The sequence below is a fragment of the Diabrotica virgifera genome, chromosome 1 (genome assembly GCF_917563875.1).
Source record: "Diabrotica virgifera virgifera chromosome 1, PGI_DIABVI_V3a".
NCBI classification, from domain to species: Eukaryota; Metazoa; Arthropoda; class Insecta; order Coleoptera; family Chrysomelidae; genus Diabrotica; species Diabrotica virgifera.
In genome coordinates this window covers 256,275,540-256,293,844 of record NC_065443.1, presented here as the reverse complement: position 1 = coordinate 256,293,844, position 18,305 = coordinate 256,275,540, and the positions used below count along the sequence as shown (strand labels likewise).

The 18,305-nt window shown below is 35.6% G+C and overlaps 1 protein-coding gene across 1 annotated transcript in view; it reads left to right on the top strand.

Moving 5' to 3' along the window:
- Positions 1–513: 513 nt before the first annotated feature.
- Positions 514–18,305, top strand: part of LOC114330898 (uncharacterized) — a 180,851-nt gene continuing 163,059 nt past the window's right edge. The window contains exons 1-5 of the mRNA XM_050663392.1: positions 514–721; positions 4,281–4,424; positions 6,201–6,338; positions 11,274–11,807; positions 14,306–14,638. Coding sequence (XP_050519349.1) covers positions 4,293–4,424; positions 6,201–6,338; positions 11,274–11,807; positions 14,306–14,638 — 1,137 coding nt within the window. The 5' untranslated portion in view covers positions 514–721; positions 4,281–4,292. The remainder of the gene's footprint in view (positions 722–4,280; positions 4,425–6,200; positions 6,339–11,273; positions 11,808–14,305; positions 14,639–18,305) is intronic.

The following is an 18,305-nucleotide window of genomic DNA, read 5'->3' as shown; positions in this document are numbered from 1 at the left end:
ATATTGCAGAAAGGGTAATACGTTAAGACATTAACTAATCGTATATCATACAGTTTTAACTAATCGTATATCATACAAAATTCAATTATCTTTATTTTATTTCTGTACGACTTTGCTCCAAAACGAATAGCTTTAAAGTTATAAGCAAAAAAAGTAGAAAAAAAATCGATGTTTTTCGAAATTTTTAAATATTCTAATTTTTTTATTATTGTTCCGGGAATATTTGAGAAGAAGCATAAGTCAATTATTGTTACTGAATATGTCACCTAACGTTATCTGCAAAAATCCGAATGCCACCTTTCACATCCAAAAATAGACGTTTTTTTCACAGATCAGCCCTGGTCTAGTATGAAAATGAGCATAATTTTCTATATCCCTAACTAATACCTCGTAGTATATTTCGCAAATTATTATTATATGCAAACATATTAAGTTTGCAAAAAAATTGACTTTTGGTGCAGCGCAGTCTCTCACTTGCTATTCGTTCGGATCTAGTCTCCTCGATGTAGTCAGTTCAGTTCGTATCGACGACGCCGACGCCCGGCACCGCGCGCGTCTGCATTCGGCGTCGGCTTTTTGCCAGGATACGAAAAACATCGTGAACATTAAAAAGAAAATTGAATAATGATCGGAATGTAACTGAATCGTTAGACCTTCAGTAAGTTTTTCGGTACTTTCAAGAATTTTATTGAGTCCTACAATGCTCCATTTTGTTAGTTCAGTATGTATTGAAAAACTTATTGCTTAACAATAAAAACCTCATAACCTCAATTTATCAACCGATTCTGCGACAACTAGATAAAACATCAAAATCACGTAGAAATTGTAAATTCCTTGTAAAAGCTGCTTGTCCCTGAGCAATAAATTTTATTGTATAAGTAAATAAATAAACTTTGCTTATCTATATTTGTCATCATATTTTATTTTTCAATGTAAATACCTATTGCTTATAACTATGTAATCTGTGTATATCTGTTCTATAATAAAGTCCATTCACTCACGGTAGAATATTGCAAAACTTTCAAATTTTAAAGAACAGCTTGGATTGACATGAAATTTGACATATGTATAGCTAACATGACAAAGAAAAAAAGTGATATTGTGCCGCTGTGTGCTTTTGCAATGGGGGTGAGTTTCACCCTTTCCCGGAGTGAAAACATAATTTCAAAATAAGACCGGAATTGGATAAAATGACTAATTCTAAGAAACTTGTGTTATATAGCGTTTTTCACTAATTCAATACTTTTCGAGTTATTTGTAAGTGAATATGTTATTTTTAAACAAAAGACCACGTTTTTAGACGGTTCTCCACAAATAACTAAAAAGTAAGTGTGTGTGTGTGTTCACAAAGAGGGGATGGCATTAGATAAACTTTTTGCCACAGATATTAAAAAAAAGTAAGTATTTTGTTAAAAAAAGTATTCCTAGTAAAAATATAGCTTATAAAAAAGTAAAAAAAATGTGTATGTACGAAAACTGTAGACTCAGTAAAAAGTAAGTATTTTAATGAAAAAAGTATTCCTAGTAAAAATATAGCTTATAAAAAAGTAAAAAAAATGTGTATATACGAAGTCTGTAAACCCAGTAGCAGCAGAGTTGTAGCTACTGAAGCAAGTCCTTATTCGTCAAATTCCAAATCGAATATTTCAACGTAAAATAATTAAAAAATCAAGCAATCTTCGGGAAAACTCATTACAACTTTTTAAACTATTTAAAAAAACTCTATTTTTGTTTTTAAAAACATTTCTAACATCAAATGCAAGTAAGTTACGTTCAAAATAATGTTGACCCTTCTTTTTGGAAAAAATCGTGAAAATCACCCCCCAATTAGCATCCCAAATGAAATTAATCGCTCCTGCCTCACAAGTTACTTTACATTTGTATTGTTTATATTGTGATCTGTAAATTTTAATGCTCCCGTTAAAAGGCCTTGAACGAGTCACTAATGACGAGTGTATGCAAATTTTGGACAGCCATATCTTAAACAATTTTTGTCTTACAGAAAAACAAAAAATCCACAATATTCAGAAAAATAAAACCTATATTTTTTACTCCTTCAGATTTCTGGTATCACTAATAATTTTTAAATTATTTTGAAAAATGGCATTTTTATGTATGTCAAATATAAGTATGCCAAATTTTAAGTCAATACAAGCGGTTCTTTAAAATCCACAGCAAAAACCGTAAGTCATTTACTAATAGTTTATAACTTAATGTAAAATTGATTAACGTTTTTATTAGGTAAGAAATTATTATTTTTTAAACTCCTTGTAGTCGGAGAGATAGAAGCGGATTTTGTGCGTGATAAGTAATATGGAAAAACTATACGGGGATATGTTGAATTAGTTGTGTACATGACTTTCACCAACGGCCGGAAACCAGTGTTGGGGCCGAGGGTAGTTATAAGGGGTCAAAGTCGCGGATTTTATTATTTTTTTTATGACGCTCATGATCGAGATAGTGCACCAAAATTTGGGAATAAGTAGGTCATGACGTAACTAAGTAAAATCTCTAGGGGCGGAACGCTGCGTGGCCGACAAAGGGGTGGGGGTAGGGGTGAATATCAAAAATATAAAGGGTTTTTTGCGACGTTCGTGATTGAGATAGTGGACCAAAATTTGGGAATAAGTAGATCATGACATTACTAAGTAAAATCCCCAGAGCCGGAAACCAGAGTTGGGGATGAGGGTAGTTATATGGGGTCAAAGTCGCCGTTTTTATTATTTTTTTTTGTGACGCTCATGATCGAGAGAGTGCACCAACATTTGGGAATAAGTAGGTTATGACGTAACTAAGTAAAATCTCCAGGAGTGACACTCTGCGTGGCCGACAAAGAGGTGGGGCAGGGGTGAATACAAAAAATATAAGGGGTTTTTTGGCGACATTCGTGTTTGACAGAGTGCACCAAAATTTGGGAATAAGTAGACCATGACATAGCTAAGTAAAATCCTCAGAACCGGAAACCAGAGTTGGGCATGAGGGCAGTTATAAGGGGTCAAAATCGCCGTTTTTATTATTTTTTTTGTGACGCTCATGATCGAGACAGTGCACCAAAATTTGGGAATAAGTAGGTCATGAGGTAACTAAGTATAATCTCCAGGGGTGGAACGCTGCGTGGCCGATAAAGGGGTGGGGGTAGGTGTGAATATAAAAAATATAAGGGGTTTTTTGCGATGTGCTAGATTGAGATAGTGCACCAAAATTTGGGAATAAGTAGACCATGACTTAGCTAGGTAAAATCCCCAGAGCCAGAAACCAGAGTTGGGGATGAGGGTAGTTTTAAGGGGTCAAATTCGCAGTGTGTAATATTTTTTTTTTGATCCGGCACAACATTTGTCCCCCACGCAGCGTTCCGTCCCTGGAGATTTTACTTAGTGATGTCATGATCTACTTATTCCCAAATTTTGGTGCACTATCTCGATCACGAACGGCAAAAGAAACCCCATATATTTTTATACTCACCCCTGCCTACCACCCCTTTGTACCCCAAGCAGCGTTCCGCCCCTGAAGATTTTACTTAGTTACGTCATTACCTACTTACTCCAAAATCTTGGTGCACTATCTCCATCATGAGCGCCACAAAAAAAAATAATAAAAACCGCGAATTTTACCCCTTATAACTACCCTCGTCCGCCACTCTGGTTTCCGCCTCTGGGGATATTACTTAGTTAAGTCATGGTCTACTTATTTCCAAATTTTGGTGCACTATCTCAATCACGAACGAGCAAAATCTCGATCGTGAGCGTCACAAAAAAAATAATAAAAAACGGAACTTTGACCCCTTATAACTACCTTCCTTCCCCACTCTGGTTTCCGGCTCTGGGGATTTTAATTATTTATGTCATGTTCTACTTATACCCAAATTTTGGTGCACTATCTCTATCACGAACGTCGCAAAAAACCCGTTATATTTTTTATATTCACCCCTACCCCCACCCCTTTGTCGGCCACACAGCGTTGAGCCCCCAGAGATTTTACTTTGGTACGTCATGACCTACTTATTCCCAAATTTTGGTGCACTATCTCGATCATGAGCGTCATAAAAAAAATAATAAAATCCGCGAATTTGACCCCTTATAACTACCCTCGGCCCCAACTCTGATTTCCGGCCGTTGGTGAAAGTGATGTACACAACTAATTCAACATATCCCCGTATAGTTTTTTCATATTACTTATCACGCACAAAATCCGCTCCCAGCTCTTAGACTATTGTGTCATTTACTTGATTCTTGAAAAAGGTTATATTATCGCTAATTATCTGACTATATTTATTGTTACAGTAGATATAAAACATGGCTCTAGTGGTGCAACTAGCGGAGGGAAAAATTTCTGGAGGCGTTAAAACAGACCTTAATGGAGAAAAGTTTCATTCGTTTTTATGTATTCCATACGGAAAAGCACCCGTAGGCGAATTAAGATTTAAGGTAATTTGTAATTTACAGTGCGCTGGAATAAGTGTTACCCCTTCCTATTAACTTATTTATTTTTAGCACATAAGCAAAACGCTCGGATGAGCGATTTTTAAAATAGTCATAATATTCTCTGGCATCAATGTTTCGAACTTTACGTGAGTCCTCTTCAGGTGACAGGCATAACTTAAATTTTTTTAAATGGGAAAGTACATTATGTGACACCTCATTTAAAAGCTGATTACAAAAATGTATAATACTTAAATCCTTTTTGAGAGCGTAGGCGCAAAATTTCAGGTCGAATTATTTTTAAATGCATTCATTATTTGCGGATCCTGAGAAAACTAATAAGTATTTTTGAAAAATTTAAACGCAAAATGAAAGATTACGATATTACCGAGGGTAATACCTTCTCAGTCCCTGAGAACTTCTTTAATGATTATTTTAATAAGTTGCAGGGGTGAAAAATGTAAACAACTGAGAGTGATTTTTAACTTAGATTATATAATTCAAAAAAAACTTTTTGTTTATTCTAAGCGCTCTCTCTAAACCGCTCTCTCGTGGTTTGGAACTTTTACTTTTTTTGTAAAATTGGTGTATGTCAAATATTACAAAAGAAGAAAAATTCCTGCGACTGGATAACTGCTTACGCAAGAGGAGATTGAGAAAAAAAATATTTATGTAAAATTTAAAAGTTACCTCTGTTTTTAGTGGCTGTTAGTTTCGCTGACTTTTATTGTAAAATTGTGCAAGTTAAATGCACAAATCGGCCACTACCAGCGCTGGCGAAAACTATTTAATCCCCTCTATTATTATCGTCTCCTGTAAATTTATCTTTTTGGTTTTTACCGAGTTAACATTTTGGGGCATTCAATTATTATGGTTATTATAACGACCGTAAATTTAATTAGAAATTGAATTGTTGCTAAACTATTTGTTCGATTGTTGCCTGCTTCTGGATATAATTTACTATAAAGAGATTTTATATCACCAAGTAATTTAATTATTCCTAAATAATTACTTCCCTAAAATTTTAGTTGAACATAAAAGATTTTGTTGGAAAAAGTCGGATTTTCCGAAAAGGTTGACTTTAGAGTTAGCCACATTTCGTTCGGTGTTGTTATGCTAGTGTTAGCAGTTGACCGTTTTACGTGTTCGCCGTTTTCTCCGTAATATTAAAAACTAGATAGGTATTTTACTGAACATAATGTGAGAGACAAATAGACGCAGTCAACAACGCCAAAACCTGTATTTCGGTAAAAAATGGAGTTAGCCGATTTGCAAGTTAAGCCATCGATTTTCAATATGAAATTATCTAATAGTTTTCAATATCTAATAGTTTCATAAGTTCAATCGAACTATTTTTGGTTCCAGTAATTTAATTTATGACCTCCTTTTTGTTACACCTTGTATATAAAAATACAAACTCTAAATTAAAATATGCTGAACATCTGGACATTTAACGAATACCAGTTTATTTTTCTAACTGAAAGTAATCTAAATAATAGTAACAGGAGTGAATTTTTTCCATCAACTTTAGTTGTTTCTATATGATTTTAAAAATAATATTTTTATATAAATGAGTACGAAATTTTTTTAAGGAAAATAACGCAGATATTAAATCCGTCATAACTTAGTTGCTAAAAATTCCACAAAATTAATTTTAAAACTTTTAAAACCCCATTTTAAAACTTGATATTTTGCCAACAATTCTGCAGATCATGGATATATGGAACAATGCTGATCAAGATCAGGATTTTTTACCCTTTACCCTTTTTATTCATTTTCTAGGCACCTCTGTCAGTTGAACCATGGGAAGGAATAAAAGAAGTTATAACAGAAGATAAAATTGCATTCCAGAAAAACAGTCTTCTGAATACATACTTTGGACAGGAAGATTGTTTGTCTCTTCATGTATTCACAAGGAAAGTAAGTAGGTAACCATTTTGTTGTTTTTATACTATTAAGGTTGATCTGCAAAATTATAAGATTTACCTACGGGCATTCCAATGCCCTGAGTTACTGGTTATCTGGCAACATGTAGAAGTTTGGATCAAGGAAAAGTACTAGTAGTCTAGGATTTTTCCTGTCTATCCAATGGCCATTACTTTGACCTTGACCTTCAACGGACGTCATCTTCTTGAGTTTCGAGGGTTTTCAGCAATAAATTGATATAAACAGATTACTCATGGGTTTTTGGGATCGCTAAACACGAATATGCCATCATAATTGATCTCTGTAAGACGTGGTGGCCAGGGCCACTTCAAGGGACGTCATCTTCTAGAGTTTTGATGGCTCTCGGCATTTAATTTTATTGATGTAAATGAATTACTGGAGGGTTTTTTTAAAGTCGTCGCCAACCTTCGCTAAGAAGACGGCGCCCAAAGAAGAAGATACTTGGAAAAAGTAGTTTTTTTTTCAAACATGACGTTTGGTGTTTGAAAAAATGATGTTTGATTGATGAAATTTATCAAAATACTTCTAGTGATCATAATATACCTTCTCAATTAAAAAAAAATATCTTATAATAATGACTCCCTATTCGTTTGTGGCTTAAAAATCGCTGCTAATATTTTAGTAATCTACTCTGTTAAAGTATTCTTCCCTTTCTTTTTTTTTTTCAATCATTTCCACTTCCAGAACATGTCTGGCAGTGTGTTTGTAATCATTAGAGCTCGGGAAATATGCACTTAAAAAACCCTAAAATATGCATGCAAATATGCACAAAAAACAGTTGAAATATGCACTAAAATATGCATTTATGCATTTAATGCATATAAATAAAAAACGCAGCAATCTTTGTATTGAAAATATTTAATTTATTTTATGCTAGTCACAAAAATATTTACCGAAATTTCTACATCATTATATTCATGTATTCTTTATATTCAGCATCATCATCATCATCATCATCATCATCATCATCATCATCATCATTCTTTATTATATTGTTATTAAATTTAAAACTGTATATCATTAAATGTTTTTCTAAATTTTCTAGAGAAAAACTGTGCTGTCTATCCGATAATAATTGTTTATACGCGGAAAAACTTTATATTTCACCCCTGTTGATCTGCCCTTCCACCTTATAGAGATTAAAATATAAATAGTGCTAAATTACGAGCTACTTATGAGATTTCATATGCCTTAGATTAAAAATTTCGGGCTCGTTACACTGGGCAGAAATTTAATATTTTTGTGGGGACTGAATTGATCTTTGCGGCGGAATTGCGAGATACTTATGAGCTTTCGAAGTGATATAGTTTAGATTTTTGAGCTTATCCCCTTCACCCTAGAACAACACTCTAATTGATTCAACTCAAGAGAAAAATGTCGAGAAAAATTCAAATATATCGAGGATATAATTGGTATAGCGTATAAATTCTAAGAATAAACTTTCAAAATACTCTCATTTCGATTATTAAGCTACAACCCCTTCGCAAGAAAACCTACCCATTTTCCCGGATCAAAAAGGAATTGTACTTAAAATTAAAAAAAAAATTATTTTAAGACTACATATATTTACTAATGTATGAGCTTGCAAAATATGCACATTTCGATTATTGAATTGCAATGTTTTTTTCTATAGTGCCGTCAGTAAAGGTCAAAATCAACTATTACCTTCGATTTCAGTCAACCTCCATCGATTTTCACGAAAATTGGTGACTGGTTAGACGAAACCTCAATAAACAAGAGTGAAATTAATAGTGTTAACTTGCGCTTTTACTCTGGGGGTGGATGCCACCCCCTTTTCGTGGGTGAAAAATACTTTATTAAAAATAACCCCACAAAATAGATAGAGGGACAAATTCTAAGAAAATTTTTTTATATAAAGTTATTAAAATTTTTAAGTTATCAAAGATCACAGATTTTGATTTTTCGTGAAAAATGCATGTTTTAAAGCGGTTTTTCATAAATAACTCCAAATATGCATTTTTAATAAAGGCATATGCACTTATCAAATTTATCCAAAATATGCAAATATGCACTTAATATGCATTTTGCATATTTCCCGAGCTCTAGTAATCATCTTTCCATATGCCCGTATACCAAAGTAGCTGTTGTTTCTCCATTGCATCCATCAATATGGTATCAACTTAAATTTAAATTACCCCGCACAAACCTTATGGAAATTAGGTCCCAGTGGATTTAGTTCATACTTTGGGAAAATACACTTTGAAGCATCCTGATAAAAAGTTTTTATGGGCACATCTCGATCGTATGGAAAATTTTCAAGATATAGAGGTACAAACTCGGAGAATTATAACATTTACCGGGTATTCCAATTCCCTGAGTTACTGGTTATCTGGCAACATGTAGAAATTTTGATTGAATAAAAGTACTAGTAGTCTAGGATTTTTTCCTGTCTATCCAATGGCGACCTTTACTTTGACCTTGACCTTCAACGGACGTCATCTTCTAGAGTTTCGAAGGTTTTCAGCATTAAATTGATATAAACAGATTACTCATGGGATTTTGGGATCGCTAAACACGAATATGCCATCAGAATTGACCTCTGTAAGACGTGGTGGCAAGGGCCACCACGACATCTTCTAGAATTTTGATGGTTTTCGGCATTTAATTGATGCAAATGAATTATTGGAAGGTTTTTTGAAGTCGCTAAATACGAATATGCCACCAGAACCGACTCCCGGAGCACCTGGTTTCCAAGGTCAATGAAGGGGGCTCCTGGAGTTTCGAGGGTCTTTGGTACTACATTGATCCAAACGGATTACTCATAGGTTTTTGGTGTTGCTGAATACGAATACCCCATCAGAACAGACATCAGAGTACCTGGTGCCTGAGGCACGTCTTACTTTGACGTGCTCCAGATGACGTGCCTTGGGCAATAGGTGCTCCGGTGTCTGTTCTGATGGCGTATTCGTGTTCAGAAACTTCAAAAAACCATGAGTAATCCATTCGTATAAATTTAATGCCAAAACTCTTAAAACTCGAGAATATGAATAACCTTAGGCACCAGGTTCTCCGTGGGTCAGATCTGATAACGTATTAGCGTTCAATTACCCCAAAAAGCCATGAGGAATCCGTTTTTATCAATTTATTTCGAAAACCCTCGAAACTCCAGAAGATGAAGTGCCGTAGGCACAACGTGATTCGTGGGTCGGATCTGATAGTGTAAGTATGTTAAGCAACCCCAAAACCTAAGAGAAATCTGTTTGATTCCTCCATTTGATTCCTTCGAAACTCCAGAAAAGAACCTGTCTTCGAAACTCTAGATGACGTCCCTTGCAGTGGCCCTGGCCACCACGTGCTCCGGAGGTCAATTCTGATGGTATATTCGTGTTTAGCGATTTCAAAAACTCATAAGTAATCTGTTTATATCAATTTTTTGCCGAAAACCCTCAAAACTCTAAAAATGGCGTCCGTTGAAGTTTAACGTCAAAGTAAAGGTCGCTATTGGATAGCCAGGAAATAATCCTAGAACTAGTACTTTTCTTTGATCCAAACTTCTACATGTTGCCAGATAAAGAGTAACTTAGGGAATTTGAATACCCAGTAAATCTTTTAATTTTGCGAGTGTGTAGTTTGTGCCTCAATATCTTGAAAATCCTCCATAATATGGTTAGTATTATGTCCAACTAATGTGGTTAGGTTTATTTTCAGTATTTCATCTACATATATTTATTTGGACCTTCAAAGGGCCAGGATATGTTACAGATGTTTAGTGATACTAAGGTCAATGGTCAATGGTCAATAAGTCAATGGTCTTTGATCTAAAATATTAATATCTAAATATAGGACTGGTGCAGTCTCCCGAGAGACAAGGTGCAGTCAACCAGTCTATAGTGATACCCTAATCAAAACCAAACGTAACGGTTTTAATACACCGAGTATAATTTAATTTGAAAACAATGTAAAAAATTAGTTGAGGGTATCTTTTTGAAGATAATTTGAATTTCAGTTGTCAATGTCTTGGTATTAATCAGGGCCATAATTTTCACTTGGTCAAAACTATGGTATTAATCAGGGCCGTAACTACGAAGTTGGGGGCCCCGGGGCAAACGTGATCTACGAGGGGCTCTACCGGGGAGTTTGGGGTTTACCCCCAGCGGAATGGGCGTCCGGAAAAATGTTTGATATTTAATCCCTTGAAAACTCATTTTAATGCATTCCATGACTGAAGTTTTTTGTACCTACATATTGCTATTTTAATTGACCTACACAAACAATTTTAAAAACACCTTATTTTAAATTAATTAATTTTGCAAGTACCTTCAACATAACATATTTTCTGTTTTCATAAAAAATATACTATAATGTTAATTACATTGTTCGACTACAATGTGGTTACTTTCCCGTACCAAGATGTAGTCTGGGGTAAATTGGTTAAGACAAAGTGGCTAGGACTGGGGGCCGCTATTCCGGTTGCATTTTAGTTTTTATTTCGCCAAAATGACTAATTTCCTCAGTAACAATTTATATCTTTACAAAAGGTCTCGAGGGCCCCAGCTTAACCCGGACCTCCTCTTCCAATGACATTTTAGGTTTTATTACGCCGAAATAACTAATTTCCTCAGTAATAATTTAAATTTTTTATGTTAAGCTCTCGGGGGCCCCTGCTTATCCCCCTCAACTTTATGTTGAGGTCAAGGTTGCCACTGTAAGGTCCTTTTAAAATTGTGTCATTTGAAAATATTTCGTTGGGATCGGCTTTTAAAATACATATTTTTATTATCCTCGTTTTTATTATTCTCCTTTATTATCCTCATATTTATTACCCTATGTAAGGCCAACCACACGAGGGCCCCAGCGGGGCCCGCCTTGGCCGGGGGCCCCGGAGGACTGCGCCGGTTTCCCCAATAGTAGTTACGGCCCTGGTATTAAGTTACTCTTATATTTTAGCTTCCCAGTGAAGAAACCAAATTGAAACCTGTGATGGTCTTCATTCACGGAGGAGGTTTTCTAGCGGGATTTCACGAAACTAAGACATACGGCCCAGAATATCTTATGACTGAAGACATAGTTCTCGTCACTATCACTTACCGGCTCGGTCTATTAGGTTTTCTTAGTCTTAAAGACGAATCACTGGACGTTCCTGGAAATGCAGGTCTAAAAGACCAAGTACTGGCTTTAAAGTGGATTCAAAGGAATATCAAAAACTTTAATGGAGATACCAATAATATTACCGTATTTGGAGAAAGTGCAGGAGCAGCGTCTGTTGAATACTTACTATTATCTCCTACAGCAAAAGGTTTGTTTCATAAAGCCATAATTCAGAGTGGGTCCACATTGAATCCGTGGGCTCTTAGAAACTTCCCACTTTTTGAGTTTGCCAAGTTTCATGGAAAATCAAATATGACTGAAGAGGAACTTTTGAAAAGGTTGAGAGATATACCTGTTGAAGAGGTTTACGACCTACAACATAATTTTGTTAAAGTAAGTACGTGATGGAATTTTGCTAACAAACTTTACATTAGAAAGCATTTGTATAAGCTTTGCTCAATTACTCTTTTCATGGAGCATGAGGAATCATGTGTGTATAGATCTTTATTTTTACTGAATCACCTATTTTATTTTCTCCGTGACTAGAAAGTATAAATAAAAAACCATTCAATCAAAACAAACCTACCTATCTTGCCCTCTCTTCTCTTTGGCCAGCCAAACTTTCCTTATGACTTATTCCGCCTTATTTTACCAAATAAGTTAAGAACTTCTGAGACATCGTAGAAATTTTTAAGAAACAACTAACGACCTATCATTTTTTTCTAGTTGAATAGAAATAGCTTATCTTACTCTATATAATTTACAAAACCATATCGTCAAAAGGGCTTATTTTTAGTTTATATAACTACTTCTTAATTTCTAATCCTTACTAAAATATCTACAGTCAGTCAGATATACAAATAATTCTTGGTAACTTTGCCGAATATTATGAAAACCAAACGCAACTGTCCATTTTGTTTGCACAAGTCTTAGACACTTTTAAAGGCTTGTTTTTGTCAATCACGCACTTTTACCATAGTAAATTCCAGAGTGGGGTCACGGATCATGACCCCACCCAAAAGAAAATCAATTCAATACTCCCAAAAAAAAACCTAGAGTTGTCAAACAAAAACAAATTAGGCCCATCCAAAAAATAATTGAAAACCCACTTATCCTAGGGATGGTAAGACCTTGTATCAGAGAGCAAGGTCTTCAGAACAGGCATCAGCGAGCAAGGAAAGTGACCTCGCATCAGAAAAAAATAATTAAATCACCCTCAAGATCCATGAGCCCCCCTCAAATTTTCTGGATCCGCCATTGAGTAAATTGCATAACTCTTAAGAACCGTATGCATGCATATTCAAAGACCCACCTTTATCTGCATAGCTTCGTCTACGACGTCACTTTCATAAAATGTTTAATGCAAGAATGAAGAAGATACCTATTGGGTCACGTAGAAAGGGATTCTTCTTCTTAAAGTTCCCTCTCCTGTCGGAGGTTGGATATCATAATGGCTATGGTCACTTTGTTGGCTGCTGCTCTAAATAGTTGTAATGAACTACAGTTAAACCATTCTCTAAGGTTTCTCAGCAGGAGATACGTCTCCTTCCTATGCTTCTTCTTACTTGGATCCTTCATTGCATAATAATTCTCAGAAACTCATATTTTTCTCCTTTGGTAATGTGACCCAAATATTCCAGTTTTCTAGTTTTTATACTCTTCATAATTTCTAACTCCTTATTTAAACGTCGTAGCACTTCAATATTGGTAATCCTTTGAACCCACTGAATTTTCAATATTCTTCTGTAACACCACATTTTGAACGCTTCTATTCTTCTTATGTGTTGTCTCTTCAATGTCCAAGCTTCCATTCCGTATAGCAATATAGAAAATATGTAGCATCTTAGAGCCCTCAATCTGAGAGGCAACTGAAGGTCTTTGTTTTTAAGCAGTGTCTTCATTTTTATAAATGCTTGCCTTGCAGTTTCAATTCGGACTTTAATTTCTTTGCTTTGGTAATTTTTGTCCCAGGTTCCCAGATATTTGTATGTCTTAACTTTTTCTATTTGGGTTTGCTCTATCATTAACCTTTCATTTCCATGTTCTGTTTTTCAGACAATCATAAATTTAGTTTTTTCTTGTTTATTTTTAGTCTGTATCGAATGCAATTATCGTTAATTCTATTTAGCAATTCTTGTAGCGATTCCAGGGTGTCTGCCATTATAACGGTGTAATCAGCGAATCTTATGTTATTTACTACTCTTCCGTTTATAGAGATTCCATTACTTAGCACCGCTATCGCTTCCTGAAATATGGCTTCACTGTACAGGTTAAAGAGTAGCGGCGACAGAATACAACCCTGTCTTACTCCTCTCTTTATATCAATATTCTCGGATTCTTGTTCTTCTATCTATATATTTGCCTTTTGATTCCAATACAGTTCTTTCTCTGTAGAAAGGGATAGGAGGAGGATATGGATGAGTAAGCAAGAAATCTCCTTGGCAGTATATCGTGGAGGGGAATGGCCACCGATTTTAACCTTAACGAGAGGAGAGGTTTGCAGAGGAAGGCTAGGGCTCGAAATGGACAGTAGAGCAATAGGAGGGATGGATGATCTGTTGTTTTTATTCTCCATCAATTTTTCGAGCAGTATGATGTAAAAATTCCCATTTGAATTTTATCTCTTGGTCTGTAATGTTTTTTTCTTTTATTATCTTTTTGGAAATAATTTATTTTCTTTTCAACTCTTGGTCCTATATGCAATATTTGATTACCTACTTTTTTATGTATTTTATGTGAGCATCCATCTTTTTTCCGGGTTGCTTTTCCAAGTTTACAGTTGGTTTTATCATCCTAATAGCCAATATTAATCTGATTATTATACCTATTGTTTTTACTAAGTTATGTAGACCGTGTTAACTACAAACTAAAATTGGACTTTTTTTTTATAGTCAAAGAAACTATTTTCAGACCTCGGTTTGATATCTCCCGTGATAGAAAAACCCAACCCAACAGCATTTTTAACAGAAAAACCTATCCACATAATCCAGTCAGGAAAATACAACGATGTGCCTGTGATAATTGGTTACAACGACAGTGAAGGTCTTTTTGCGGACATCATAGCTACACTTAAAATGGTTGATGCAAAAGTGATAGCAGATACACCACTCGAGCAGATGCTACCGTACGATACCAATTTTACAGATACGCAGCAAGTCGAGCGATTAGTTAATAAGTTAAGAAATTTTTATTGTCCAGAAACTGACCCTATTGGACGAATTAATGTAAGTATTTAAAAAAATGAATAACCATTTTTAATTCCGTTGCAACACGAAACTACAGCCGTATCATTATTCCAGTTCAATCAGAGAGTGCACCAAGCACCTCTACCGGTTTCGAAACTTATTAGTCTCTCATCAGATCTCTGCTCTCTCTCTGATTCAACTAGGATAAACCCCGGCGTGCAGTCACGGATTGCAACGAACGAAATGGCAGGGATGTCCTAGCGGCAACTGCTAGCAAATAAGTGTTTTTTTTTTGTATTTTGATTTAGAATGTAAAATATTACACGCACCCGCGGCAATTTGTCGCAGTTGCAAAACATCTCAAAACACGTTACATCATTTATCCTGTCACATATTAGGAAAAAAAAAATAGAACAATAACATCAATTAAAAATTCCAGGAATATATCTACCTAGGCCAAATCCTGAAACTTGACAAAGAGAACTAAAGTACGGAAATTACTAGGAGAGCAAGACTAGCATGGGCAGGATTTGGAAAACTTAGTTGGACACTTAAGAACCGCAAAATACCCCAATACTTGAGGAGCAAAGTTTTCAACCAGTGCATCCTTCCTATCATGACATATGGATGTCAAACCTGGACCCTAATCAAGACAAATATGAATAAACTAGCCACAACAGAAAGAGCAATGTTAGATTTACGACTGTCAGATAAAAAGAGGAACGACTGGGTAAGATCAAAAACAAAAGTCGAGGACATAACAACAAAAGTTGCCAAACTTAAATGCAGCTTTGCAGGCTACACTGCTAGACAAAAAGACTTCTTCTTCTTCTTCTTTTTATATAGACATTACTCTGTCTGTTTTTCAATGTGCCTCCAGTAAGTTGTCATTCCATCTTTTTCGTGGTCTTCCCACTGATCGTCTTCCTATTGAGGAATCGTCTCTCGCCGTCCTTACTACTCTATTTGTTGTCATTCGGCTTATGTAGTCGTTCCATTCTACTCTTCTGCTTTTCACCCAGTTATTAATGTTGTCCACCTTGCATCTCCTTCATATATCTGCACTGCTAGCTCTATCCCACAGCGTCTTACCATCGATTTTTCGCAATGTTTTCATCTCTGCTCTTTCTAGCATTCTTTTTGTCCTTTCTGTATCAGGTCGTGTTTTTGCCGCGTATGTCATTATTGGTCTGATGACTGTTTTGTAAATTCTCCCTTTCACTTCTTTTCCGATGTTTTTATTTCTCCACATTGTTTCATTCGGGCAACCTGCGGCTCTGTTTGCTTTATTCACCTGATCTTCCACTTCTGCTTTGAGCTTTTCGTAGCTGCATAGTGTGATGCCTAGATATTTAAACTCCAAGACTTGTTCTATTATTTGACCCTCCAGCTTTAATTTACACCTTATTAGATCTGCTCTTATAACCGTGCATTTAGTCTTTTTTGGGGAAATTAACATGTTAAATTTTCTAGCGGTTATATTAAATTCGTGCAGCATACGTTGTAAATCATCTTCACTTTGAGATATTAGTATTGCGTCGTCTGCATAGCAGATTATTTTAAGTTGTTTTTCTCCTATTTGGTATCCTTTTTGTTCTTACATTTTTTATTATTTCGTCCATGATCAGGTTGAACAACAGATGACCCAGGGAATCTCCCTGTCTTATCCCATTAATTGGGTCAGTTAGTTCTTCATCTACTTTTATTTTTATTGTGTTGTTCTGGTAGGTATTTTTGATCGTTTTAATTATTCCTACAACAGTACAACATTGAAGACCTTACCAAAGTAAACGACCGAGAGGAAGACCACAGATGATGTGGGTTGACGAAATTAAAAGTGTAGCCGGAACAAATTGGAAATATATTGCCTAACATACATGGAAATATAATAAGGTCTCAGGATAGAGACCGATGGAAGGAGTTGGGAGAGGCCTATGTCCAAACGTGAACAATAGAAGGCTAAGAAGAAGAAGCAGAAGAGAATTCGGAATACTAAAAGGCATTTGAAAATAGAATTTACACCTAATATTTGGTTAATTTTAAAGCCGCTTTAGTATAAGGCGGCAAATTGCTAATGGGTGTGTAAATGAATAAAAACATGGCACGTGTAATGGCGTGTTAAATAGTAAATGATTTGCTTCTGGCATAATACCTGCTTGAGGAAAGTGAGATTGTTTTCTTTACAGCTTAATATAAATAATGTAAATTGTTTTTTCCCTGGGAGCCGTCTGTTGTGAACCGGTCGTGCTGCAGCAACTTGGCTAATTGTACATATTCCATTCCTTTATGAAACCCATTCCAGAATTTTGGAACCCTGTACTAGCTTATACAGGTCTAATGGGTAGGTGCCATATATATTTTGAGTCACTTCGATGTCTCCGAAAAGTGTTTACCTCTTCGATCCAATGCGTCGCAGTCATGAAAGATATGGTTGACCATTTCAGGTTCTCTGTTACAGAGTCTACAGCTTAAGTCTCCATAAAAGAGCCCCATTGTATAAAGGAGCCCTTAACTAACGCATGCCCAGAGAGGAATCCTGTTATGACTTTTAGCTGATTCCTGCTTGTTTTCGCTAATAATTCAGCCCTACTAGCACATAACCAGATGGAATACTATCTGGAATACCAGCTAGTAAACACCTTTGTCTATCTCGGGTCTAGTATAACTAACGATGTTAACTGTGAAGCAGAAGTTTGGAAACGTATTGGTTGTAACATCCTGATCATAACAAGACCAGGGCATTAAGCAACACCACACTGTTGGGAGAAAAGATGGGAGGAATTCCTCGAACATCCCTTAGGATATTCAAAAGAAAAACGTCCACCGTTCCATCCATCAGAATGGTGCCCTGCCCGACTGCTCAGCCCTGGGTTCGTTCCCTGTTCATTCTTCCTTCACACCCATCCCAGAAAAGGTACAGGAAATAAAAAGTCTACCTAATCATTTTTAAATACGCTATTTATTGAAATATAAAAAAAACTTAACAAAAATCATTTTTATTGTATACTGATAACAAGTTAATTTTCTAAGCCCGTGACCGAGACCCCGCTGGTAATCGGTACAAAAGTTATAAAGGTAAAAATTTACTCAGCTTTAAGTCCTTCCGTTACAGTTTCTAAAGAAGGTCCCCAATCCCTGTAGAATTTGTCGTCGCCGGTAGTTAAGGGAAGTCTAGGACTACGTTGTTGGGCTGTCTTGTCTCTGTAGGGCTGTCTTGTTTAATTTATTCTACTGCATCAGGATACGGTTGTAAGCTAATTCGCTCTCCAAGGTAGCGGTAGAAGGTTTTCTTTTTCAGGTGCTTGATTAAAATCTTCTTCCCGAGGTAGGGGCTAGAAAAATTTAAACAAGGATCAGTTTTCTCCCAAAAGAAAAGCCCGATCAGAAATAAAGCTGAGTATTGTGAGAAACACGATCTCAGCAAAATCTCTGACCACGGCGTGGTATTATTAAAAATAAAAAGAAACGGAAAGAATTCTATCAATAAAATATTATAACTATGTACAGGAAATAAAGTAATATACTATAATATACCAGAGAAAAATAAATAAAATTATACAAGTTTTTAAGCTTTATTTCAAGGAGAAAGTAGGTATCTGCTGTACAAAAGAAATCGATGAAAAACTTAGGCTAAAACTAGATAATCAAACTTACCCATTTTTTAACGGCATACACACAAACACGATAATGTATGCCAATATTGTGC